Source organism: Pantherophis guttatus, chromosome 16 (assembly GCF_059756535.1).
Source record: "Pantherophis guttatus breed Tessera chromosome 16, ASM5975653v1, whole genome shotgun sequence".
In the NCBI taxonomy this organism is placed as follows: Eukaryota; Metazoa; Chordata; class Lepidosauria; order Squamata; family Colubridae; genus Pantherophis; species Pantherophis guttatus.
In genome coordinates, this window is record NC_142078.1 from 19,049,891 (window position 1) to 19,074,189 (window position 24,299).

The 24,299-nt window shown below is 46.9% G+C and overlaps 2 protein-coding genes across 5 annotated transcripts; one reads left to right on the forward strand and one right to left on the reverse strand.

Annotated features, from left to right (window-relative positions):
• The first annotated feature begins 1,292 nt into the window (after window positions 1-1,292).
• Window positions 1,293-16,728, forward strand: ASB6 (ankyrin repeat and SOCS box containing 6). 4 transcript variants are annotated; one of them, XM_087879614.1, is made up of 8 exons: window positions 1,367-1,462; window positions 5,115-5,216; window positions 10,035-10,211; window positions 10,574-10,755; window positions 12,788-12,894; window positions 13,807-13,915; window positions 14,458-14,544; window positions 15,678-16,728. In XM_087879614.1, exons 3-8 carry the CDS (start codon window positions 10,099-10,101, stop codon window positions 16,349-16,351), a joined length of 1,272 nt encoding a protein of 423 aa, XP_087735740.1. In that variant the 5' UTR covers window positions 1,367-1,462; window positions 5,115-5,216; window positions 10,035-10,098; the 3' UTR covers window positions 16,352-16,728. The 4 variants fall into 4 exon arrangements, with proteins under 4 accessions (XP_087735739.1, XP_087735740.1, XP_034292005.1 ...); XM_087879613.1 differs by lacking the exon at window positions 5,115-5,216 and having other exon boundaries at window positions 1,293-1,462; XM_034436114.3 differs by lacking the exons at window positions 1,367-1,462; window positions 5,115-5,216 and adding an exon at window positions 7,453-7,697.
• A 1,449-nt stretch (window positions 16,729-18,177) lies between these two features.
• Window positions 18,178-23,171, reverse strand: NTMT1 (N-terminal Xaa-Pro-Lys N-methyltransferase 1). The gene is made up of 4 exons (XM_034436117.2): window positions 22,933-23,171; window positions 20,165-20,374; window positions 19,127-19,379; window positions 18,178-18,735 (listed from the first exon to the last, which is right to left on the reverse strand). Exons 2-4 carry the CDS (start codon window positions 20,324-20,326, stop codon window positions 18,479-18,481), a joined length of 672 nt encoding a protein of 223 aa, XP_034292008.1. The 5' UTR covers window positions 20,327-20,374; window positions 22,933-23,171; the 3' UTR covers window positions 18,178-18,478.
• Window positions 23,172-24,299: the final 1,128 nt, after the last annotated feature.

Sequence of the window (24,299 nt, forward strand, 5' to 3'; positions counted from 1 at the left end):
TGTTACACCTCAAATCTCTTGGTAGGACTAAGAGAGATGTCAGATCTCTCAGTTTACCTCAGAAGATGACAATGGCAAAAGACGTTGGTTCTGATGTGAAAAGAGTCAACTCAACTTTATGATATGTGTTGAAGGTCTTCTCCTCCTCCTCCTTTTTCCTCTCCTCTCTTCTCCTCTCTTCTTCTCCTGACCCTCTTCTTCCTCACCTCTTCTGGCACAGCAAGTAAACATGGCAACTCTCCATTCTTCAATAAACCATGGATTAAACAATGAATGCCCCCTGCCTACGCTGGTGGAGAATTGTGGAAGTTGTCGTCCATGTTGCCCTTCATAGACGTTGGGTTTATTCCGGGTGGGCAGATGATGGTTCCAGAAAGAAAGCAAGAAGGGGTAAAGAGGTTTGATCCCTTCCAGGATTCTGGCTAAGATTCTTTCAAACTGCTGACAATCAGCTTCCTGGCGCAGACATATTTTATTTTTATTGGAAGACTTGAAAACACATGACTCTATTACATTTTTTTTTAAAGAAAAGTTTTCCAGTGGAGAAGATGGCCAACTTGGCTGATAATAATACCACCAATGTCCAACTTTGTTACAGTACTATATTTTAAAAACCTAACACTGTTGTGGCTTTGATATTTTTCTCCTTCTCTTCTTCTTCACCTTTCCTTCCTCCTCTTTCTCTTTCTCTTGATAATTGGCCCAAAGTCACCCAGCCAGCTTTCATGCCAAAGGCAGAACCAGAACTCACCATCTCCTGGTGATTGGCTTAAAGTCACCTGGCTGTCTCTCCTCCCTAAGGTTGGACTAGAATTCACTATCTCCGGGTGTGTTTGGCCCAAAATGTCCCAGCTGGCTTTCGTGCCTAAGGAGAGACTAGAACTCAGTTTCTCCCAGTGGTCGGCCCAAAGTCATCTAGATTGTTTTCATGCCCAAGGCCGGACTAGAACTCCCATTCTCCCAGTTTCTAGCCGGCTGTCTTAACTGCTAGAATGATGCTCCTTTAGAATTCCTCTCTTCTTTCTGTTTCTTTGCCAGAAGAAGGCAGCCTGGGATGGGAGGCCAGCCAAGGTTGGGGGGGGGGAGAGAGAGTCCCCCCCCCCCAACGCATCTGAGTAGCTGCTCAGGGCGTTAAATAATGATGTGGAGAGCATAATCAAGTCTTGAGCCTCCCTGCGGATCCTCCAGTCCGATGATTGCTGGTATTTGGAAAGTGAAATACGAGCGTTTCATTTTTTATGATCAAAGGAAAACTGAGTTCTAAAGCAAAAAAGGAGGGAGGATTTGGTTGGGGGGGGGAATTGAGAGGGGGAGGGAGAATTAGGGGTTGCTGATTCGGGAGGGGGAGGCCGAAAGTTTTCTTGGCAGGCGGCTAAAGTTTCTTTAGACACGCCAAGACGTATGCGCTCTGCGGCAGGGGGACCCCCAGAATTACCCCTGGACCTTTCGCACAGCTGGAACAGTAAGTCATTGAGAAAATTTTGGAGGTTGGAAAGAGGAAGAGGGCAGGGGGTGGGGGGGTGCAGATTGGGAATCTCACAAAGCCCTTACACACACACACACACACACGGAAAGAGAGAGAGAGAGAGAGAGAGAGGGAGAGAGAGAGAGAGAGAGAGAGAGAGAGACGCACCCCTCCCACTTCCCTGCCCTGCAGGTCAAGGTGGTGATTTGCAAAGTCAAATAAATAAATTAAACAAGCCGCATTAATGCCATTTCCTCCCTCGTTCGGGTACTTAAAGGCACTGCGCAGGACCCCGGTGGGTGGGAGGCGGGGAGGGCCTGTTCGTCTCTCCAGCTTCAATCCTTTAGATAGGATTAAATGCATTTAGTCCCTGTCTGTTTCTTTTTAAGAGGTCCCAGTTATAAGGATGAGTGTGCCAGGCCGGGGATTGGGGGGACAGAGGGGGGGGGGCAATCTGTCTGTTCACAATTAAAGAGAATCAGGTGCTTTTATCTCTGTTTGTCAGTTTCCTTCGATGGCTGAAGGAAAGTATCAGTTTTCCATCAGTAAAATTTGCAGACAAGGAATAAGGAGCTGTTAACAAGCTTATCAGTCTTACACTGAAACATATTCATCTAACCCTAACCCTATTTCTCTCTCTCTCTCTCTCTCTCTCTCCCCTATCTATCTCTATCTAATTATCTAGTTATCTATTATATCTCTCTGTCTCTCTATCCATCATCTATCTATCTATCTATCTATCTATCTATCTATCTATCTATCTATCTATCTATCTATCTATATCTCTCTCCCTATCTAAATCTATATCTATATCCATCATCTATCTATCTCTATATCTCTCTATCTAGATAGATATTTCTATCTATTTATCTATTATATATATCGCTCTCTCTCCCTATCTCAATCTATTTATCTATTTATCTATCTATTATCTCTATCTATTATCCATCATCTATCTATCTATCTATCTATCTATCTATCTATCTATCTATCTATCTCTATCTATCTATCTATCTATCTCTCCCTATCTATCTCTATTTATCTATCTTATATCTTATCTATCTATCTATCATCTATCTATCACTATCTATCGAGATCTATCTCTATCTCTATCTCTCTATTTATCTATTCTATCTATCTATCTATCTATCTATCTATCTATCTATCTATCTATCTATCTCACTCTCATCTATCATCAGTATTTCTATATTTCTCCACTGACTTTGCTTGCCAGAAGCCAAAGTTTCTGTTTCTGCTGCTAAGCGAGACAGTTGTTGAGTGACTTTTGCCTCACTTTATGACCCTTCGTGCTAAACAATGGTTGTAAGTTGAGGACTACCTGTACGTTGGTCTCCTTGCAAACAAGGCTAGGAAACTGTTTCCTGGGTACCAAAAACTTGATGGACCTCTTTTTTCTTCCTACACTCTTGACGTCAAGGAGGGTTTGCAAGACAGGAACCTTCTCCATTCTCTGGCTCTCTTCAGTCCTTGAGTGGCACAAGCTGGTTTTTCTCTTCCTTTCCTGAGTCCCACGTCACTCTCCAGCCGGTTACCCTTTTGACCTCTTGTCTTTCATTTGGTCAAAGTCTGTCCCAGAGATGATCTGGAAGGTCAAAGCAATAAATTTCCTTTATTTACGCTAGAGGTTAAAGGAAGGTGTTTGTAGGACATGTCTTTCTCTCTGTCTCTCTCTCTCTGTGTTTCCCTTTTTCTTCAAGAAAAGATTGGACAGCCATTTGACTGGAATGGCATAGGGTCTCCTGCTTGAGCAAAGGGTTGGACTAGATGACCTCCAAGGTCCCTTCCAACTCTGTTATTCTATGTTCTATGACTCTTTAAATGAGCAATGAGATGATACAAGTTAATTTCTTGTTATTTAAGCCCAAGGATGTCTTCCCTGCTTTCCTTTTACGCATTTTGTAATTCCACAAAATCTTAGCTTTCCTAACTCCTGCTCCTCAAGCTTCTTCCCTCGCTCCTTCGTGGGAAAATGGACTTTAGTTCATCTCTGGGGAGCGCTAGCTGGCTACTAAGAGGGTAATTCTGTAGCGCAAGAGGCATAAATCAAGGGCGAAATCCTTATAAGTCACCGTGTGACAAGGGCAAAGAATTCTGGCTTTGCTTTTTTCCAAAGCTTTGCTGGAATATTTGCTCAAAGCCCAAAGGTGGAAAAATTGCAGTCAGACGATGGAACTGCTGGTCGAATTGAGGGGATCTGAATTCGCTTCCCCTGGAATGGGGACAGTTTACAAAATCAATTCCCCCTTAAAAGCAGGCGAAGCTATAGGTACAACTTGCAAATGAGGAGAAGAAAAACATTCATACCCTGCCAGAAACTCTCTTTAGACTGATTTCCTCTACAGGTAGAGAACTAGGTCCAGGTTTCAAGCAAGGTTTGGACAGCCTGGGATGATCTGGGGATTCTGGGTTGGACTAGAAGACCTTCAAGGTCCCCTCCAATCCTATGATACTATGACTGTCACTTGAGTGTTGCATCTTATGATTTATGATGATTGTACTTTATGAGTATGGTCATGATTTATCTATCACTTGTTGCTTGTATGTACACTGAGAGCTTATGCACCGGAGACAAACTCCTTGTGTGTCCAATCACACTTGGCCGAATAAAGTTTCTATTCTATTCTATTCTATTCTATTCTATTCTATTCTATTCTATTCTATTCTATTCTATTCTATTCTATTCTATTCTATTCTATTCCATTCTATTCTATTCTACTCTACTCTACTCTATTCTATTCTATTTCTATTCTATTCTATTCTATTCTATTCTATTCTATTCTATTCTATTCTACTCTACTCTATTCTATTCTATTTCTATTCTATTCTATTCTATTTCTATTCTATTCTATTCCATTCCATTCCTCCTCTCTCTGTTGCTATCCCCCTACACACACACACACACACATACGTTTGTGTGTATCAAAGTCTCACATATTGAATCCAGATGTGTGTTGTTCAGCACACAGGCCTTCCAGCAATTTAATTAAATTTCCCCCAGACAGCCAGGAGGGGTCCTTCATGATCGAATTTCTCTGGACCTCTTCCTAAAATGCCCCCTCCGCTCCTGGCCTCCCTGCTGGATAAGTGATGGCTTCTCTCCAGGCCCAATCAATGTTAACCAAGGACTCTCATACTGTTTGGGTAAGAAAGGGAAGGGAGAGATAGAGAGATGGAGAGATGCATGGATGGGAGGGAGAGGAGGAGAGGGGAACAGAAGTGGATGCATGGATAGATGGATAGATGGATGGAGAGGGAGAAGAGGAGAGAGAAAGAAGGGAGAGATGGATGGATGGATGGGGAGGGAAAGGAGGGGAGGAGAGGAGAGGTGGATGCATGGATGGATGGACAGATGGATAGATGAGGAGGGGAGGAGAGGAGAGAGAAAGAAGGGAGAGATGGATGTATGGATGGGGAGGGAGGAGAGGGGAGGGGAGGGGAGAGGAGGAGAGGTGGATGCATGGATGATTGGATAGTGGAGAGAAGGGGAGGGGAAGCAAAGTCAACGGGCAAGTCAGATTCACTCAACAACCACGTTAGTAACTTAACCACTGCAGTGATTCACTTAACAACTCTGGCAAGAAAGGTTGTAAAATGGGCCAATATTCACAACTGTTTCTCTTCACAATAGAAATTTTGGGCTCAGTTGTGGTCGTAAATCCAGGATTACCTGTATAAACAGAGGGATAGAATCAAGATCTATAAAGTGTTAATACCACTTTATAAGGCCTTGGTAAGTATTCCATACTTGGAATCCTGCATCCGGTTTTGGTCGCCAAGATGTCAAAAAGATGTGGAGACTCTAGAAAGAGTGCAGAGAAGAGCCACAAAGAGGATTAGGGGACTGGAGGCTAAAACATATGAAGAACGGTTGCAGGAACTGGGCATGTCTAGTTTAATGAAAAGAAGGACCAGGGGAGACATGGTAGCTGTCTTCCAATATCTCAGGGGCTGCCCCAAAGAAGAGGGGGAGTCAAGCTATTCTCCAAAGCACTTGAAGGCAGGACAAGAAGCATCGGATGGAAACTAATCAAGGTGAGAAGCAACCTGGAATTAAGGAGAAATTTCCTGACAGTGAGAACAATTAACCAGTGGAACAACTTGCCTCTAGAAGTTGTGGGTGCTTCATCACTGGAGGCTTTCAAGAAGAGCCATTTGATCAGGATGGATAGGGTCTTCTGCGTGAGCAGAGGGTTGGACTAGAGGACCTCCAAGGTCCCTTCCGACTGTAATTCTGTTAAAAAACCTCAAAGGGCAGGCTCGACAGACCACTGGGACTTTTTCTGCCGCCAGTTTTCTATGTTTCTATCAATAAAATAAACTTTTCGTTCAGCAGTAATCATCACGCATCCTGGCAATGACTTTCGCGAAATCAGATTTCACTTGGATTTTAAGGATTCGGTCTGTTCAATGATGAACGTTGAGGAAGATGGGAGAGAGAAAAGGGAAAGATTGGTCCCTGGGAATTTGGCAAATTTTTGCAGAGTGAGGCACGAGGGATCAACGGGGGCGGGGGTGGGGGCAGCGTACCCCTCTCTGAGAGAGGAAAGCTAATAAAGTCAACTTCGACTAGAATTTATAAATTGCAAACAGATGGCCCAGAATAATAGTGAGGTTTTTTGAAAGGGGAAAACGTCTGCACGCCTTGTCAAAGGGCAGATTAATTTCTCAAGATAAGAAACTGCTAAGTGGGAGGGGGAGCATTGAGGGTCCCCAAAGGTACCCCTTTCCCCCCCCACGCACACACCCCAAAAGCATTGCAATCATTCAACAGCCAGCGTTGCTCGGAAAATTCTCCAAGCGTTTCCTCTGCCCGGTTAGAAGGCTGCTAAACTCGGCCCCATTTCTGATTGCGGAAAGATTTTTCAATGCCAAATCTAATTCAGGAGAAAAGAGGAGATACCCACAAATCTATTGATTGATTTATCTGCACGTTGCCTTTATTATTTTTTTTACAAATAACTCAAGGCGACACGCATATCCAGGACATCTTCCTCCTCCTGTTTTCCTCACGACGACAACCCTGTTCTCAATCAGAATACAGCTGGAAGGGGTCCTTGGAGGCCTTCTAGTCCAACCCCCTTTTCAAGCAGGAGAGACCTATGCCATTTCAGACATGTGGTTTTCTTAAAAACCTCCAGTGATGGAGCACCCATAACTTCTGGTGGCGAGCAGTTCCACCGGCTGATTGTTCTCATCGTCAGGAAATTTCTCCTTAGTTCTAAGTTGCTTCTCTCCTTGATTAGTTTCCACCCATTGCTTCTTGTCCTGCCCTCAGGTGCTCTTCCCTGTGGCAGCCCCTCAAATACAGGAATACTGCTATCATGTCCCCCCTCCCCCAGTCCTTTTTTCTCTCATGCATTGTCCACCTGGCTACATAAATCTATATATAAAAAAAGCGGAAACCACTCACGCCGTCATCACAAAATGTCCAGAACTGTAAAGCCTACAAACTTGAAATTTGCCACGTATGTTCCTCTTGGTTTCTAGGTGCTCACTAAGAAAGGGTTTTTCGAGATGACCATCAGAGCATTAGTATTTCCTATATTATGATTAACACGCTCTGATGCTAAGGAGTTCTACTCCCCCTCCCCACCTGAAATCTGTTCCAAATGCAAAAACACAAGCAGAAGAGAGGAGTTTCACTTTCAGTTTTACTTTCACAGCAGCAACCAGGGGAAAGGATAGGGGAGACTTCTGTGGGGCAAGCCTGAGGGAGAGAAGGGGAGAGGAAAGGCCGATCGTAACTACTCATGAATTTTCAAGCAGTGTCAATTTATCAAGCCCGATCACATAGTTTCATAAGGAAGCACGGGTATCCAGCTGGTGTTAAATAAAAATCTTAAACTTAAAATCAAAATTCTTAAAATAAAATTTAAAAAATGCATCTTTTAAAAAACATATATTCCCGGCCAAGCGCGCCCTCTAGAGGTCGTTTGAACCTGAAAGTCGGATGTTTTTCAGCAGTCAGAAATCTCTCTCCAACCTGCAGAGGGCAAAAGGGAAAAAAAACCCCACATTATAAAACCAGAGGTTCTTTCTGCAATTTTGCAACCGAAAGCCTTGCTTGCATTTTTCTTTTCTTTTCTTCCGCTTCCTGCATTTTCCCCGGATGCAAAAAAAAAAAAAGAAAAGAAAAAAAAAGAAGAGAAACCCGTGTGAATGGTCGGCTTCGGAAGTGCAAACTTAATTGAGGAGTTTTTGATCCCAGACGGTGCGTAAAAAAACGCGCTGCAGGATTTGCAAAGGGGCGGCGGGAAGGACGGTGCAAAAAGAGAAATTTGGCTTTGATTGTCACTTTTGTTTGATTTCATTTTATTTTGGAAGGTTTGGCTAAATTGCAACGTTGAAAATATCCATTATTCTTTTTCTTTCTTTTTTTTAAGAAAAAAGTGCGCGAGTGCGCGATCCGGGGAGGAAAAACAACCAGTAGCTGCGTAAGAAGGAGAAAGTAGAATTTTAATATATTAGCCAAAATTACTCCCTAGGAAGTATGTTTAATGCTTTTTTTTTAAAGGCCATAGTGTTGATCAGGAAATAATATCAATAGCGACAATTAATAACAATAATATCGTGTAAGAAGGGGAAGGTAGAAACAAAGATAAAAAGAGGCACCAAATTTATTCTCTCGTCGTTTATCCTTGGAGGAGATCTGCTACAAGTTGGTTTATTTTCTCTTGGAGTTGCCATTAAGTTTTATTTATTTATTCCTGAAAAATGGAGCTTGTTTTCTTGGGGTTCCTGATTAGGTGGCTGAGACGCTGAGCTCGTCGATCAGAAAGGTCGGCAGTTCGAATCCCTAGTACAGGTCTGCCGTGAGCAAGAGGCTGGATACATGACCTCCAAGGTCCCTCCCCACTCTGTTACTGTTACTGGTTGTTGCAATTTGCTTTGTTTCCTCTTCAGCCAGCGGGGTTGCCATTGGGTTAGCTTAAATTTATTCTTTTGACAGCTTGCCACTCCTCACCAAAGGGGGCAGCTGACTTCTAGGAAATAAGGGGACTGAGCTGAGGTTGGTTTGTGTGAGAGTGACATCCCTGCCCTGCCTCTTAAAACAACTGGCTTTTTCGATTGGCCTCTCCCCACCCTCCTTCTGCATGCAAAGATAATCTTATTTTACTGAGTTTTCCTTTTTGTAAAATCATGGGGCCTCCACCAATCTCCCCTGTTGCAAACAGTTGCCGTATGATGTTGGTATTGTGAGCTTCGTTTGGGTAGGTGGGTTAGAGATCCTCTTTTAAAATGAGGTAATTTTGAGACCCATCACTAGGAGACGGTGAGTTATAGTTATGTCTTAGGCCTAAGAGCTGGCTGGGGGACTTTGGGCCAATCACCAGGAGACGGTGAGTTCTAGTCCCACCTTAAGCATATGCCACGCGTGAAACCCATCTAGGTGGCTTGCTCAAGGGTCTCTACACCCCTCCCTGCCTGGAAGTTTGGTCTGTTCCAGCGAAACCATTTTCAGATTCTGGAGGTGGCAGTTGAATCAAAGAATTCTGCTGGGGGTGGGGTGGGGGGAGCAGCCACTGGTTGGATGGTGAAGGACAACTAGAAACATGAAGGAGAACTGTAACTTTCTATGCCTGGTAGAAACCTGGTCAACGTTTTGACCGCCAGGGCTAGGAGATGTTAGGGTCCAGACCCCATATTGACGTGATCTTGGGTTCTCCTACATAGACAATATCTCCAGGGCCCCCTCCAAGAATTCCTGCTGGAACTGGACGGCAGGCTCTCCATGCTTGGTTGAAAGGTCTTCAGGATGGACCTGAAGGAACTACTAGGTTGTGTTTCTGACCCCACTTTTGTCCGTCTTTCCTGAAAGTCCATGGACAGTTTTTAGTCTGGGAGGGAGGGGATCAGTTCCCAACTTGGCTTACAAAACACTCCCCAAAATGCTGCATCATCGGCAGGTGGTTCTTACCTGCCAAAGTTAAGTGTGCAACTGGCAAAGGTTGGTGAGATTGACCAATCTCCTTCCTGAGATCTCATAGGTTCTTGCCCGAAATCTTGCGGGATTTCAGCATTCTTGGCTTGGAATCTTATGGGAGCTACGGAGAGATGGCCAAAATCTCGTGGCCATCAATCATAATTCAAAAGTACTTTAAGAAAACAGGCTGCCATAAAGGGGAAGGGGTGTGGTTCCTTCTTCTCCACCACCATTTCTCTTTCATCTCCTCTTCTGCCATCTCTTCTTCCATCACCATTCTTCCTCCTCCAGCTCCTCCTCCTTTTCCATCTTCTTTCTCCATCTCCTCTTCCATCTTCTCCTCCTCTTCCTCCTCCATCTCTTCCTTTTCCATCTTCTTCTCTTTCTCCATCTCCTCTTCCATCTCCGCTTCCTCCTCCTCCATCTCCTCCTTTTCCATCTTCTTCTCTTTCTCCATCTCCATCTCCTCCTCCCCCTCCTTTCTTAAAATGTCCCTGAAATCAAACTTGAAGCCAACCATGTTGATCTTCCTCTTGAAATCCGGTTATGTATGTTTCAGTACTTCCTCAGCCGATTCTTATTTATTTCATGAATAAAAACCCGTATGCTTTGATTTTGAAACAGGCCGAGGAGAAGCAACCATTGGGCTGGGCGTGAAGGAGTCCTTTCTGGATGACCATCGGAAAGAATGCCGTTTCTTCATGGCTTCCGTAGAATCATCTTCGAATATCAGCCTTTAGTAGATGCAATCTTGGAGTCTCTGGGATTACAAGATCCCGAAAATCAGGAGTTGCCGGAGAGGTAAGCAGTTTTAAGGACAAAGATCTGCACCTCCATCACTGTCTGGTTTGGTTCTGCAACCCAACAAGTCAGCTTTCATGGCGAAGGTGACTAGAACTCACAGCTCCTGGTTTCAAACCATTAAAGTAAATTGGCTTCCATGCTACATCCAAGCTAGACTTTGTATTTCCTCACATAAAAGCTAACTCACACTCTTTCCTCTGTGCTCACAGATCTCCATCTGTCTGTCTATATCCTCTCCTATCATCTATCTATCTATCTACCTCTCGTCCATGTTTTCCAAAACGGGCTCTTCGTTTGTGTAATAAGAAGATTTTGGTAGTTTCTCTTGTATTTATCCAGTCTTTCTCTATTTTGAAAAGCTCCAGGCCTGCGGCCGAAGACCACAGCAAATTTGTGGTTCTCCAGAAGCTTCTGGAAAGCGAATCCCATTCAGCTTTTTACCAAGAAGGCGTGAGCTACACATTGCTGAAGGTCTCGGAGCTTGGGCTGGTCCAGGTGGCTGAAGTCCTCTTGCACAATGGGGCGGACATCACCTTCGAAGGTCGGGCTTCCCACTCTCCCCTCTTTTGGCTTGGCTTTGTTTTAGGGGAGAGGGAGGGGTGCTTGACCTGGAGGGGGAAGGGGTGGGTATCTTCCTTCAATTGTGTACCCCGGCCCTGCCACTGTTCAGCGTTGTATTGCCTGTTTCTCACCAGTAGATGTTGCTGTGCCACTGTTTTCATTTCAGAATTACACCAGGGATAAGATCGTTGTAGGTAGTCCTCAGATTTACGACTGGGTCAAGTTATGACAGACCCCCCCTCCTCCTCCCAAAAGGTACTTAATCACATGGTGCCACCCCCTCCGGCAGTCCTGTGATTGCATTTTGGCCCCTTGGCAACTGCCCCATATTTACTATAGTCACATGACCAGAAAAATGCCCCCTAACAAACATTGGTTCACTGAAGGACTACGGCGTTAACTTAACCACCGTTGCAAAAAAAGGGGTGAGCAGATCACATTGGTTTCATGGGTGACTGTCTTGAGTTATGACCGTAATAGTCGGGCCCCATTACAGTCGTAAATCGAGGACTTTTGGTATATACAGCAGGCTCAGGATGGATCAAAGAAAGAAGGACTCCAATTATTGCCTTGCAGGTCACCGGGTTCCTGCTCCCCCCCCTTCAAGTAAATGGGGGGGGGCATGTCTGCTGTAAAGGTGAACCCCAATCTCTATCCATCACCATCACCCCCTCTACAATATCATGTCTTTAGCCTGGAAAGGGAACTTGCTTAGGATAGCTGGCAGCATTTTGGCCAGCCAGTACAGGAAGTCCTCGACTTACGATCAAATTTCTGTCACTGTTGTTAAGCGAGTCTTGCCCCATTTTTACCATCCATCTTGCCACGGTTGTGAAGTTAGAAACACGTTTCTTAAGTGAATCTGGCTTCCCCGCTGACAGCCGCAAAGGGGGATAGATCACGTGACCCGTGGATGCCGCAACCGTAATAAATATGAGTCAGTGGCCATCTGAATTTTGATCACGTGACCATGGGGATGTTGAAACGGTCGTTAAGTCTGAAAACGGGGTCCCGAGTCACTTTTTTCAGTGCTGTCGTAACTTTGAATGGTCACTAAACGAACTGTTGTAAATCAAGGACCACCTGTATTTCTCTTCCTGGCCTCTAGCTCCACCCCTTCGTCTACAGGCCCCGCCCCTTAGTTGGTGTGCACAGCTAAGAATTGTAAAGCTAGCCTCAGGCTCCGCCTCCCAAGTTCCAAGCTCCTCCTACGGATGACATCATGCTAGACAACCGTCTCCGGGGCAACATGGCGGCTTCCCTGCGAGGCTGGCCATCTGGTCTTTTCAAGGGTCCTTGATTGTGGGGGGGCGATGGGGAGGAAGCGGGGGGCCGGCTGCTTCTTCCCCTGCTGGCTTTCTTATTGCGGGGGGACAGTGCTTAATGGTAGGCTTTCTTCTTGCCAGCTCTTGCAACACCAGCCTTGTAGAGTAGGACAGCAGATGTTTCAGAAGTGGGGGAAGGGCTCGAAGGGCCACGCCCAGCCCTTGAGAAAAGCTGGGGGCACGTGGACCGCAGCTCAGTTCGGTGTCGGTCGTGCCAGGAAATGACCACGATTTAAGATTTTGGACTGGGACGGAGAGGAAGATTGAGGTGCTAATCCACCAAACACCCTGGAAACTTGACTTTCGGATCAGCCTACTTTGAAGGGCTGTTGTGGGGGAAAAACAAGGGGAGGGAAGTGCAGCCGGTCTCCTCGATCTTTTATAAAAATAAAAGAAATAAAAAACGGACGGCTGTTAAGATGTGGATTGGGAAGGAATACCCCAAAATAAAGGAATATCCATCACATATGCTGGCCTTTAAAAAAATAGCTTTTTTTAAAAAAGACTTTTTTAAAGAGTAAAAAGCTAGAATATCTATAGCTCAGGGAACTTATTTAAAAAAAATAGCTTTTTTTTGCCCAAAGAGGAGAATTCAGAGATTAAAAATCTCCCTAACAAGGGAAGAGCCCCATTTGGGGTTTTGCATGTTTGAATGTTTTCTGATGAAAATTTTTCTACCTTTGATAGATCCGGTCACCTATTACACAGCCTTACACATCGCGGTGCTACGAAACCAGCCTGACATGGTTGAACTTCTGGTGCAGCGCGGCGCAGATATCAACCGCAGAGACAGGGTTTGTAGCCAGCCAAATCTGGTGTGTGTGTGTGTGTTAAAACAACAACTCCTGGATTTTTCTGATGGTTCTGAAGTTTGGCAATTCCAATCCATGTAGGCATAGCTGAGAAGGTGGGATAGGAAGATGGGGCTCTGTCAATAACCCCCCCCCCCCCGCATGTCGATGGAGGATAAAACAAGGAATGGGGTGGGGGTGAGCCACATTGGGGAGGGAGGGTAGAAGAAAGGGGAAGGGATGGTACATGCTTGCAACACCCTATAATTTTCGTCCCTGGAATAACCGTGCAAAATCAGCAAAACCTCTAGCGCAAATGGGGTGGTTTTGTATGGGGACTTAGGGTCCCCTTAAAACGAGTCAAAACAGGTCCCCAAATGGAGCCGCTGGGGGAGCGACACCCTCCCCCTAAGCCGAGTGGGTGTAACTGGGGGAGTGTAGATGAATGGGCTGAATTGGAGGGCGGAGTTAAATGTCTCATCAGCTTGGAGTCTCTGCACCGCCACAAAAGACCCAAGACCGACCTTCCTTGTATCCTCTTGACCCTTATCCTGGTGCCAATTTGGCTTTAACCATTAGTTAACCAGATTCTTATATATGGGTAGTAGAGATAGTCTTCGACTTACGACCACAATCGAGTGCAAAATTTCTGTTGCTAAGCAAGACAGTAGTTAAGGGACAAGATTTTTGCCCCGTTTTGTGGCTTTTCCTGCCATGGATTCATTAAACAGGTTTGAAGAGGTTGTGCGAATGCACAACCGATGACTTAGCTGGCTCGGGGTCACCTTGTTAGAAGCCCGGGGGGCAAAGTCAGCTCAATGCATTCATTCCAGGAGTAAATTTAATGGCAAAGCATCGATTTCAGGCCGAAAGACTCTTAATATTCCGCCCTCTCCTTCTCCAATTGTTCTTAAGATTCATGAAAGTAGTCCTCTGGATCTAGCCAGCGAAGAACCAGAACGCTTGCCTTGTCTGCGGCGTCTCCTAGAACTCGGGGCCAATATCAACGCCGCTGATAAACATGGTTAGTGGTTCTACTTTTTTTTTTCTTTTTAAAAGCAGGAAGTAACGACACCCAGGCGGGTGGGCGGAGCCTTGTGCCACCATCACTACCGGTTCTCCGAACCTCCTGCCACAATCGCTACCGGATTGCCCGATCCGGTTCGAACTGGGAGCATTTCACCCCTGGACACCGTCCAGATTCGAGGAACCGTGGAATTGGCTTCTGCCTTGTCGTATTTTCCCTCTTCCCACCTCTTCCGCTCTTCCTCTAATCCAGCGGTGAAATGCAATTTTTTTTCCTACCGGTTCTGTGGGCGTGGCTTGGTAGTGGTGGGGGTCATGTGACTGGGTGGGCGTGGTCAACTTTTTTTTTTTTAACTTTTTAAAGCATTTTTTTTACTACCTATTCGCCCGAACCGGTAGTAAAAAAATGCTTAAAAAAAGTTCCGATGATCACAGCTGTGCCGCTCGATTGTTGGAACCTTTTTTTTTTACTTTTTAAAGCATTTTTTTTATGCTGTAGAATTTTACCCCTGCTCTAATCCCTCTCTCCTTTTGCTTCAGGAAAGACCGCTTTGCTGCATGCGCTGGCCAGCAGCGACGGGGTTCAAATCCATAACATCGAAAACATTCGCCTTTTGTTGGAAGGAGGTGAGTTGCTTCCCACCCATCCTTCTGCAGGGTTATTTTGGGGGGAAATCCAAGTTCTACCCAGTTTTCAAGCAGAGCTTTGAGGAAGGACGAATTTCCAGGTTTGGGTGCAAGGAAAAAAATTGGATTTTCTGCTTGTGCAGAAAAAGTTCTTGTGTGATTTGCCCCCCCCCCTTCCCCTTTGCTGTTTCTCCACCTTAGGAATTAGCAACCTGCGGTTCTGGAGCTGCATGTGGCTCTTTCATCCCTCTGCTGCAGCTCCCTGTCGCTGGTCGGCTCCACAACTGATAGGGTTTTCGGTTAGGATGCTGCGCTAGGAGGAGACTATGGTAGGGGAACCGAACTTCTGGTCGGCTCCAGAATTGAACAGGGGTCTCCTGGTTAGGACCTTTGTGGCTCTTTGAGTATTTAAGGTTGCCTACCCCTGCTCTACCTGGAGGGATGAGAATTCGCTTCTAAAATCTCTTTCAAAGATGAAGAGAATTGCCCCAATTTAGTGACGGGAGGGTAAAGGAGGACAGGTAGTCCTTGAGTTAAGACCACAATTGAAGCAGAACATCTGTGGCTAAGCAAAGTTGCTCGTCCGACTTTGCAACCATTTTTGCCAAGGTTGTTAAGTGAATCACAGCAGCTGTTAAGTTAAATCATTCCGGACAAACTCTAATCTCTTCTTAAAAACCTCCCATGATGGAGCACCCACAACTTCTGGAGGCAAATAGTTTTGTTTGCAGAACATTACCCAACTAGGTAACAAGAGCACCAACAACTCCAGTGTGGGAGTACCCGTAACTTCATGAGGCAAGTCGTTCCACTGGTTAATTTTTCTCACTGTCAGGAAATGTCTCCTCAGTTCTAGGTTGCTTCTCTCCTTGGTTAGTTTCCATCCATTGCTTCTTGTCCTGCCTTCAGGGGCTTTGGAGAATAGGTTGTCCCCTTCTTTGGGGCAGCCACTCAAATATAGTAGCAAGCTGTCCAAAGACTTAAAAAAAGATGGCGCAAATGTTTAATTTGCAAGCTCTGCCAAGTCTTCTTTTAAGGGCGGTGCCCCAGTGGTGACCAGTATTCCATACCCACCCACCCACACCCACACCCATGCAATGAACCTCCCCGTTTTCTTCCCCCGGCCTCCCCAGGCGCAGACGTCAAGGCCACCACCAAGGACGGGGACACCGTTTTCACCTTCATCATCTTCTTGCTGGGCGAGACGGTGGGCAGCGACGCTGAAGAGGCCAAGATGATCCACCGCTTCTGTTTCCAGGCCACACGGCTGCTGATGGCCCACGGCGCCAACCCCAGCGAGTGCCCGCCTTACGAGTCTCTCACCCACCTCTGCCTCAAGAGCTTCAGGCTGCATTTCCCGCTGCTACGCTTCCTCCTGGAGTCGGGGGCTTCGCACAGCTGCTCCCTCCACGGGCCCACCTGCTGGTCCGGCTTCGACATCATTTTCGAGCGCCTGTGTTCCCATCTCAGCGAATCCGAAGACGACAGCTTCTCCATCGACTTGCTGCAGAAAGCTGAGACCGCCCTGGAGCTGATGATGGCCAGCGGCCCGGTGGTCAAGCTGCCCAGCAACTTCCAGATCGACCTGAGCCACTGCCGGTACCACCAAGAGAAGATCCAGGCGCTTTTCGGGAAACTGAAGCAGCTGGAGAACACTCCGCCTACCTTGAAGCACCTGTGCCGAGTCTACCTGCGGCAGTATCTCCAACCTTGGCCCGTAGACGTCAAGGTGAAGGCCCTCCCTCTGCCCAACCGCTTGAAGAGGTACCTCCTCATAGATCCAAGTGCATCTCTGGAGCAGGTGTGACCTCCTGGGACGAGAAGTGGACCTTGGATATTTGCCATCCCGGATCTCCTCGTTGATAACCAGCGCACGTATGGCAAGATCTCCGTTCAATGTTCAACAGCCGATGACGTGGTGTATATACCGTGTCTGCGGCAGCACATTTGAGTGGTGGGTAGGTGGGAGCGGGTTGGGGGCACCGAGAATTTGCAACGGAATCACATCCCCACGGCAGCTGAACTGGCGGGAAAAATCCTTTGTGGAGTTGTGTACCAGCCGAGGAAGAATTTGTCCCTCTTGTGCCAAAGGATTGTGAGGTTGCGTAGGCTTATGTTGGAGCCCTACTGAACATCCAGGGTTGAGACAGGCATGCCAACATCTGATTAAAAGAATGCACCTAGGCTCTTTGCATATTGTCGTGTTATGGATAAAAACATTGTTCTGGTTTGTGATCAATCTATGACAGGTAGTCCTCGCTTACTGACGATAATTGGGATTGGGAAGTCTTTTCCGCTAAGCGAGTCATACCACATAACATCATACGAGTTCAGTAACTTACACTGGTAGTTCCAGAAATCCTAGTTGCCCTTGTTAGCCAAATCTCATGTGGTCGTTTTCGACATCCCGCCATCTTCCCCATTGACTTTACAAACAGGTAAATCCTTGACTTAGAACAATTGCGCCCCAAATTTATGTTGCTCAGCGAGACAGGTAGGAAGTGAGTTTTGCCTCACTTTAAGGCCTTTCTTGCCAGAGTTGTTAAGTGAATCACTGCAGTTGTTCAGTTAGTAATGCCGTTAAGTGAACCTGGCTTCCCCCTTGACTTTGCGCGACAGAAGGGGATCACATGACGCTGGAACACGGCAATGGTCATACGGCCAAGCGTCCGAAGTTTGATCATGTGACTATGGACATGCTGCAACGGTTGTGTGAAGCAACCACAACTTCTGGTCACTTCAACCGTTCCAGTGGTTGATTCTTTTCATTGTCAGAAATTTCTCCTTAGTTCTAGGTTGCTTCTCTCCTTGGTTAGTTTCCACCTGTTGCTTCTTGTCAGGTGCTTTGGCCAATAGGTTGACCCCCCCCTCCTCTTTGTGGTAGCTCCCCCAAATATTGGAACATTGCTATCATTTCGCCCCTATTTCTTCTTTTCTCTAGACTAGTTAAAGGTTCCCCTCGCACATAGGTGCTAGTTGTTCCGGACTCTAAGGGGCGGTGTTCATCTCCGTTTCAAAGCCGAAGAGCCAGCGCTGTCCGAAGATGTCTCCATGGTCATGTGGCCGGCATGACTCAACGCCAAAGGTGCACGGAACGCTGTTCCCTTCCCACCAAAGGTGGTCCCTATTTTTCTACTTGCATTTTTTACGTGCTTTCGAACTGCTAGGTTGGCAGAAGCTGGGACAAGGAACAGGAGCTCACCCCGTTACACGGGACTAGAGATTCGAACTGCTGAACTGCCGACCTTTCGATCGACAAGCTCAGCATCTTAGCACTGAGCCACCGTGTCCCTTTCCTTTCACCAGACTAGACGTACCCAATTTAAGATACCCAATTCAGGGTCTTCAAACTGCAATTCTTGACCCCCAAGGCTGCTGTTGTATCATCCTAATTGACCGTGAGTTTTAAGAAAAACTTCCTGTGTTTTTTTTTTTAAATTGCAAAGCAAAATGCAGCATCTCGAGCCCGCTCGTATTTTTCCCCCCTTTCCTCCCCATCCTCTTTTCCTCTTGGGTCATTTCGGATTGTTTGGAAACACAGGGATTGTTCTTAAACCCATCTGGGGGATTTTTGTGTGTGGTTGTTTTGGCTGAAAGCATGGGAGCAAAAGAAACTCGGAACAAACCATGATGGCAGATTCTAGAGATTCAATTCGGCAACTAGCCTGCACCATACAAGGTGTATTCTTCAGGTCTTTTTTCTCCCCCCAACCATCATAATAAACCAACATAGGACACTACAATCAGGCTTACCTTTACTTCCCCTGTCCCAGTCTGTTTTTGCCACCCAGGGACACAACCACCATATTTCCCTCCCTGCTCCCCACCTCTTTTGAGACCCCCTAGCCGATCTCGCCTCTTGGCCCTTCCCTCCTGGACCGCTGGCCACCGTGGTTTGTCCTGGAGCACCACGGTAATGCTTCCTGGATCTCCTTCACCTCATGGCTAAGGTATAGACGTGATAGATCTCGTCTGGAAAGTTCTCCTGCTTTTCCTGGGCCAGAAGACTCAGCCCAGCGTGGCGGATGATCTTACAAACCACTTCCAGGTCCCGGCAGACGCTACTGTCCACTTCGTCCATGATGACCCCTTCTTGGGCCATGTTGTCCTTAATGACGATGATGCCATTGGGGCGGAGTCCCAGGCGACACCTTTGCAGGAAGTGCAAGAGGTGCTCGTCCGTCAGGTGTCCTGTTGTGGGGAAGGAGAAACGGGGATGCTGAGAGCCTAGTGGAATCCAAGTGGGTCAGTCTTGCTAGGTAGACCAGACAGCAAACGTAATTCTATTTTATTGTCAAGGCTATATTGACGGAATCTTCCTACCTGTCTTGCTCAGTGAGACAGGTAGGAAGTGAGTTTTGCCCCACAAAAGTACTAAAGTCTGAAAGTACAAATCTCCCGCTGTCTCCTTTACAGCCTGAGAAACTACGGAGGGTTCCTTTCTGAATTTTCTTTCTCTGCCCATCGTGCAGCTCTGGGCTATGCTGTCTCTTATCTGGTTGTTCTCTAAAGCTGCATTAACAGAATTTTGCACATATGAAATTGGGAAATTTGTTTGGCCACTCCTGCGAGCGTCACTTACCAATTACCCACTGAATCCAAATAACGTCGTAGGTGTTAGGCTCCGGGCTGAAGTCTTGCAACCCACAACAGAAGTAATTTCGGACCCTTTGGCCTTCGGTCCCGAGGTAAGTCCTGGCTTTGTTCAAGAAATCTTCCGTCACGTCCACCATGTCCACAGATTTGAAAAGAGGCAGTAACAGACGCTTTGTGATCCGTCCGATGCCAGCGCCACAGTCTAAGGCCAAGGCTGTGCCGGTTCTGTTTGGCCCGTCCTAGACCAAAAACAAGAAAAAGTCCATGAGGGCTAGAAACATGACCCTCAAAAGCAAGCTATGTTTTTACTCTTCCAGTCGTCTGTCCATCTTAAAAGTTGCCAAGGCTGAGAAATAGTGGAATAAAGGACCCTTTGCTAAGAGTGGAAAAGACACTTCTCTGGAACACAGAATAGCAGCGAGAATCTTCCCTTGTTGCACAGCTGGGGGGAGAGAGGGAGAGAGAGAGAAGAAGAAGAACTAGAAAGAGAGAGAGGGAAACAGGGAAAATCTTCCTCACGAAATTGTGTGTTTGAGAGAGAGAGAGAGACAGAAAGAAAAGGAAAGACAGAGAGGAAATAGAAATAAAAGAAAGATAATAAGACAGAAAATGAGAAAGAAAGAGAAAGACAGAGAGGAAATAGAAATAAGGATAGAGAAAGACAGAAAAAGAAAATAGAAATAAAGAGAGAAAAAGAGAAAGAAATAGAAATAAGAGAAAGACAGGAAATAAAAATAAGAATGATAAAGACAGAAAAAGAGAAAATAGAAATAAGGAAAAAAAATATGAAAGAAAGAGACAAAGGAAATAGAAATAAGAGAATGATAGAGAAAGACAAAAAGAAAGAGAAATAAGAGGGAAAAAATGAGGAAATAAGAATGATAGAGAAAGACAGAAAAAGAGAGTAATAGAAATAAGAGAAAGACAGAGGAAATAGAAATAATGATTAAGACAGAAAGAGTGGGGGGGGCCACAGGCCATCCCAGGAGTCCGCCAACCCCATCCCCTCGTAAAATCTTCTCACCCTCAAAAACCGGTGCAAAAACTTTCTGGAGCTGCTGATGTCGATACTGGAAATATGCCCGTAGCCCCCCAGCATCCCGTCCACGGTGGGGGGGACGTCCCTCCAATATTTTTCGGCCTTGGAGTAGAATTCCAGCTCATCTTCCACCACGTCGCTGGCCATGGTTGTGGCTTTCCGTCTTCCTCCCGAGCAGCCAGGCGGGTTTTCCCCCTTTTTTAAGAAAGCAGGAGAAGGGGTTAAAAAAACAAACAAACTGCCCAATTCATTCTGAAGCCGGATAAAATGCAACTTCTTCCTGTTTTAGGTGCAAAAAGAAAAACAACAACCACCAGTCTGTTCTGACCTAGGTTTCCTTAGAAAGTATACAGCACAATCTTAGTCCCGGCAAACTTCTTTTATTCATACGGCTGTGAATTACTTTCATTTAGTTCGAAAGGCTTCACAAACAGTATTTCAGAGGAGTGTTTACAAACACCCACCTTATCTCCCTTGGAATGGTGCCAGAGAACTAATTGCCAGACGCAGGGCAAGGCCAAACTTAGCACAGAGTCAAACAGAGCTTTTACCGACCAGATGAACTAATTGCTTCCTGCAAAGACTCACGTCCCGTTTACTTCTCTGTTATGTCTTATGGGAGGGGCCAATCATCTCCACGCCTTACTCCCAAGTCGACCCTGTTTCCTTAAATCGTTCCTGTATCCTGGCAGCTCTGTGCATGCGCACACTGGGAACAGGCTCCCGCTGTTCTTCTGCCTTGCTGATGTCAGACTCCAGAGGCAGCAAAGAACTACCAGATGGCCTTGGCCCCCTGTCTGCCTCCGACTCAAGAGCCCTCGTCCCAGCCTTCCCCAGAGTCCAGAACTGACCCATGTTCCACCCCAACCTCCTCACTGTGTGAATCCGGCCATGGGATTCGCACCCATGTCCCAAGGTGTCGAATCGGGTATCACTCCATCAGTCAAATCTTTGGGACAGGTCATCGATCAGCAGAGCTGAGTTGGGGTGCCTGGTCCCCATTTGGTTTAGGTTAGAGGGTGAACCCCTCATTTTTGCCAGCCATTTCGATGTCTGGCAAAGCAATTTGGCTGCAGTTCTCGGCCCCTGAAAAGCCGGGGTTCCCCAATTTTATCCAAATCCAATGCTTCTCCCCTCCCTTTCCCACCTCTACCTCCCCAACAGCTAATATTCAGTGGTATTAAACAAAATGCGACATTCCCTATGCCAGTTATAATGGGCTGCTGTTTTCCTTTACCCTCCCCTTCTGGCTTTCCTTGCGTGTCGTTGGGTTTTTTAAAGTTTTTAATTGATTAGCAAGCCGGTTAGGTAAAAATAGCTGAAATAAATCATGCCCTGCTTAATAACCATGGATTGATCTGTGACTGTCCCCCGAGGAATTTAATCTGCTTTTTAAAGCCATTGCGATGGAACCAAAGCTCTCCAAATCACATTTCGTTTCTTCTAATCCAGATTTCTTATTAGGGGAATTTTGCAGAGAAGGGGGTGTGAAAGGCTGGGGCTTATGGGGGTTTGACTACGCACTGTGTATAAAATGCAGACTGTGTTGTAACTGCCAAAATATGTGTGACCAAGACGGACGGGCCTTGGGGACTAAATATATACATTCCTTGGGAGCGACGCCATTCCGTGCCCAATTATGGAAACAGGCTGAGGGCCGTGCCAACATCCTTTCCCTACAAGCCCACGATGAATTAACAGTCCTGCAAAGCGAGCGTGAACAAGCCAGGTTAGCAGCATTCATGCCAAATGCTAAACCAGGGTTTGCCAAGCAACCCAGTTTGTACCCCAAAGTTGTACCATGGTTTGGGTGCGTGTCTGATCACCTGGTCGTCTAGTTTCTGGCACACATGCGTGTGCGAAGACTAGCTGGCCAGCACGCACGTGCGGGAGTGCCTGAAACCGGAAGCTCAGCTTCCCAGCGCACCCATGCACGCCGGGGAGCTGCTCTCCAGCTGGCTAGTGCGCAAGTGTGCGCCGAAACCCAGAAAAGCAATGGGCAAGAGAGAGGTGGCTCTGCACGCCACTTCCGGCACGCATGCCGTAGATTCGCCCTCACGGTGCTATACCATTTCAGATCAAATTCAAATGGTCTCCTGTAACCCATTGCCATGTTTAAGGTTAACTATTTCTTAGTTCTAGGTTCATCCTTTATTCAAACAAGCCCTGATTAAAGATCCTGGCCTAACATTGTATTAACAAAAATAACCGAATTAACAAGGCTGGGGGACCAAGGCGGAGGAGGGGCTGCTTAAGCACCGTCTGTCATACCGGTACCAAGCCAAGGATGAAGCGCAACGCGGTTCCAGGCTCCCGAGTGAAGATCTAACGTGTGAACTCGGTCCGGCTGCTCTGTCACCGTGCTGTGGGGGGAGGGGATGCAGGGCAAGGCAAAGCGGGTACCGACCCCCACGCCGAGCTGGAGGGAACGGGCTTAACCCGGGCGTAGCAAAAAACCGGACCACTACCAGCAGCGTGGACACGGATTCGCCCAACTGGGGCGCATGGCTACAGCCGCACCCCGATTTCGAAGCGTGTAAAGGGGGAGGGGAGAAGAGAAGAGGGGCTGGCAAGCTTGCGGAGAAGGGGGGCTTTCCTCCCCCTGCAGGACAACGGAGGAGACCCCCGCGCCCCCTCCCAGCGCCAGAGCCAGCCACGTGGAGAGGCAGGCAAAGCCGCCTCGGTTCCTCTCTTGGCTCCGGAGTCGCTCCGCTTCCTAACCGCCCCTTTTCCCCCGTGGGAACTCAACTCACCGCCCGGAGAGCGGCCGGGGCGGCTGCGGGAAGCAGGTCCGCTCCTCCGCGCTGCCCTGGCCGCTTGGCACGGCACCTCCTCCGGCCGACGCTCCGCCTGCGGGGACCTCTCCTCTCCGGCGCGCCCCGGCGCTGCGCATTGGGCCTGCCAGTCTCCTCCTCCGCGGCACGCAATTTCCTTCGCTGCCCAGGAGGAGGAGGAGGAGGAGGAAGGGCGCCACCGAGCGCAGGGATCGCGGCTGGCCGTGCGCAACAGCCCTGGCATCACAAAGGACTGCGCCAGCGGGATCCGGGCAGCGCAGAGCGCGCCTAGGCGCTCCGGGAAGCGCATCCTTCGGCCGGGAAGCCCAAGCGCGCTCGGCAGGGCAGAGGAGGAAGGCTGGGGTCCCTTTCTTGCAAGCGCCGGGTGCCAAGGAGATCAGCCCCTGGTTTGGGGCATCGGGAGCCTGGGTTTAGCGCAGGCTGGAGGGGGTGGACATCTGCAACGATGCAGGACGGAGCAAATCGGGATGGTTATTGTAGGTCTCAAGGTTGACCCTTCTTTTGTCATTCTGGATTCAGGATGGTGGGAAGAGTCTTCGTGCAGAGCTCAACCTGTGCCTGGTAGATAAAAGGAGGTTTTGTGTGTGGTTTTTTTTTTTTTTTAAGTGGAATTTTCTTCATAAGAGAACTGTGGACAGCATTATGCTTAAAAAAAGGCTACAGGTGAATTGGTCAGGTGTTTATGGAAGAAAAATGGTTGCAAGTGAGTCAGGCAAACATTTATGAAAATAAAAAAATGGTTGCAAATGAGTTTTGTGTGTTCATTTGAATTGAATTGAATGGATTGAATTGAATTTTCACCCAATATAGACAGCCTGTAGTACAAGTGGTTTAAAGCACTGTTATTAACATCTGCTGCTTGCAATTACTGCAAGTTCGAATCTCCCCAGGCTCAAGGTTGACTCCGCCTTCCATCCTTTCAAAGGTAGGTAAAATGAGGACCCAGATTGTGGGGGCAATAAGCTGACTTTGTATAAATATACAAAAGGATGAAGGCTATTGCTTAGCGCATTGTAAGCTGCCCTGAGTCTCTGGAGAAGGGCGGCATATAAATTAAAGCAAAAATTAAAAAAATATAAACATCCTGCCCAGGCTGGATTTATGCAGTTCTTTTAACCAGGTCCAGGACAGGCTAAGTTTGATTATTATTTTTTATTTTAGAGAGGTTTTCTATTTTTTTTCTTTTATTTTTAATGGATATGTATTTATAGGTAAGTCTAATACCATAATTAGAAGGTAGGATAAAGTACAACCTCAAATATCCCAGTGGTAATAAAATCAGGGGGAAAATAGAATAAAAAGTGCCGTTTGCAGAAACTCTATTA

Bases quoted from the DNA above. Each gene is read 5' to 3' on its own strand.
- NTMT1 (XM_034436117.2), bottom strand. From the start codon at position 20,326: ATGGCCAGCGACGTGGTGGAAGATGAGCTGGAATTCTACTCCAAGGCC. The intron at 19,380-20,164 runs GTGAGAAGATTT...TTTTTGGTCTAG, and splicing joins TTTTGCACCGGTTTTTGAGG to GACGGGCCAAACAGAACCGG. The intron at 18,736-19,126 runs GTAAGTGACGCT...TCCCCACAACAG, and splicing joins TTGGATTCAGTGGGTAATTG to GACACCTGACGGACGAGCAC.
- ASB6 (XM_087879613.1), top strand. From the start codon at position 10,099: ATGCCGTTTCTTCATGGCTTCCGTAGAATCATCTTCGAATATCAGCCT. The intron at 10,756-12,787 runs GTCGGGCTTCCC...TACCTTTGATAG, and splicing joins GGCGGACATCACCTTCGAAG to ATCCGGTCACCTATTACACA. The intron at 13,916-14,457 runs GTTAGTGGTTCT...CTTTTGCTTCAG, and splicing joins CAACGCCGCTGATAAACATG to GAAAGACCGCTTTGCTGCAT.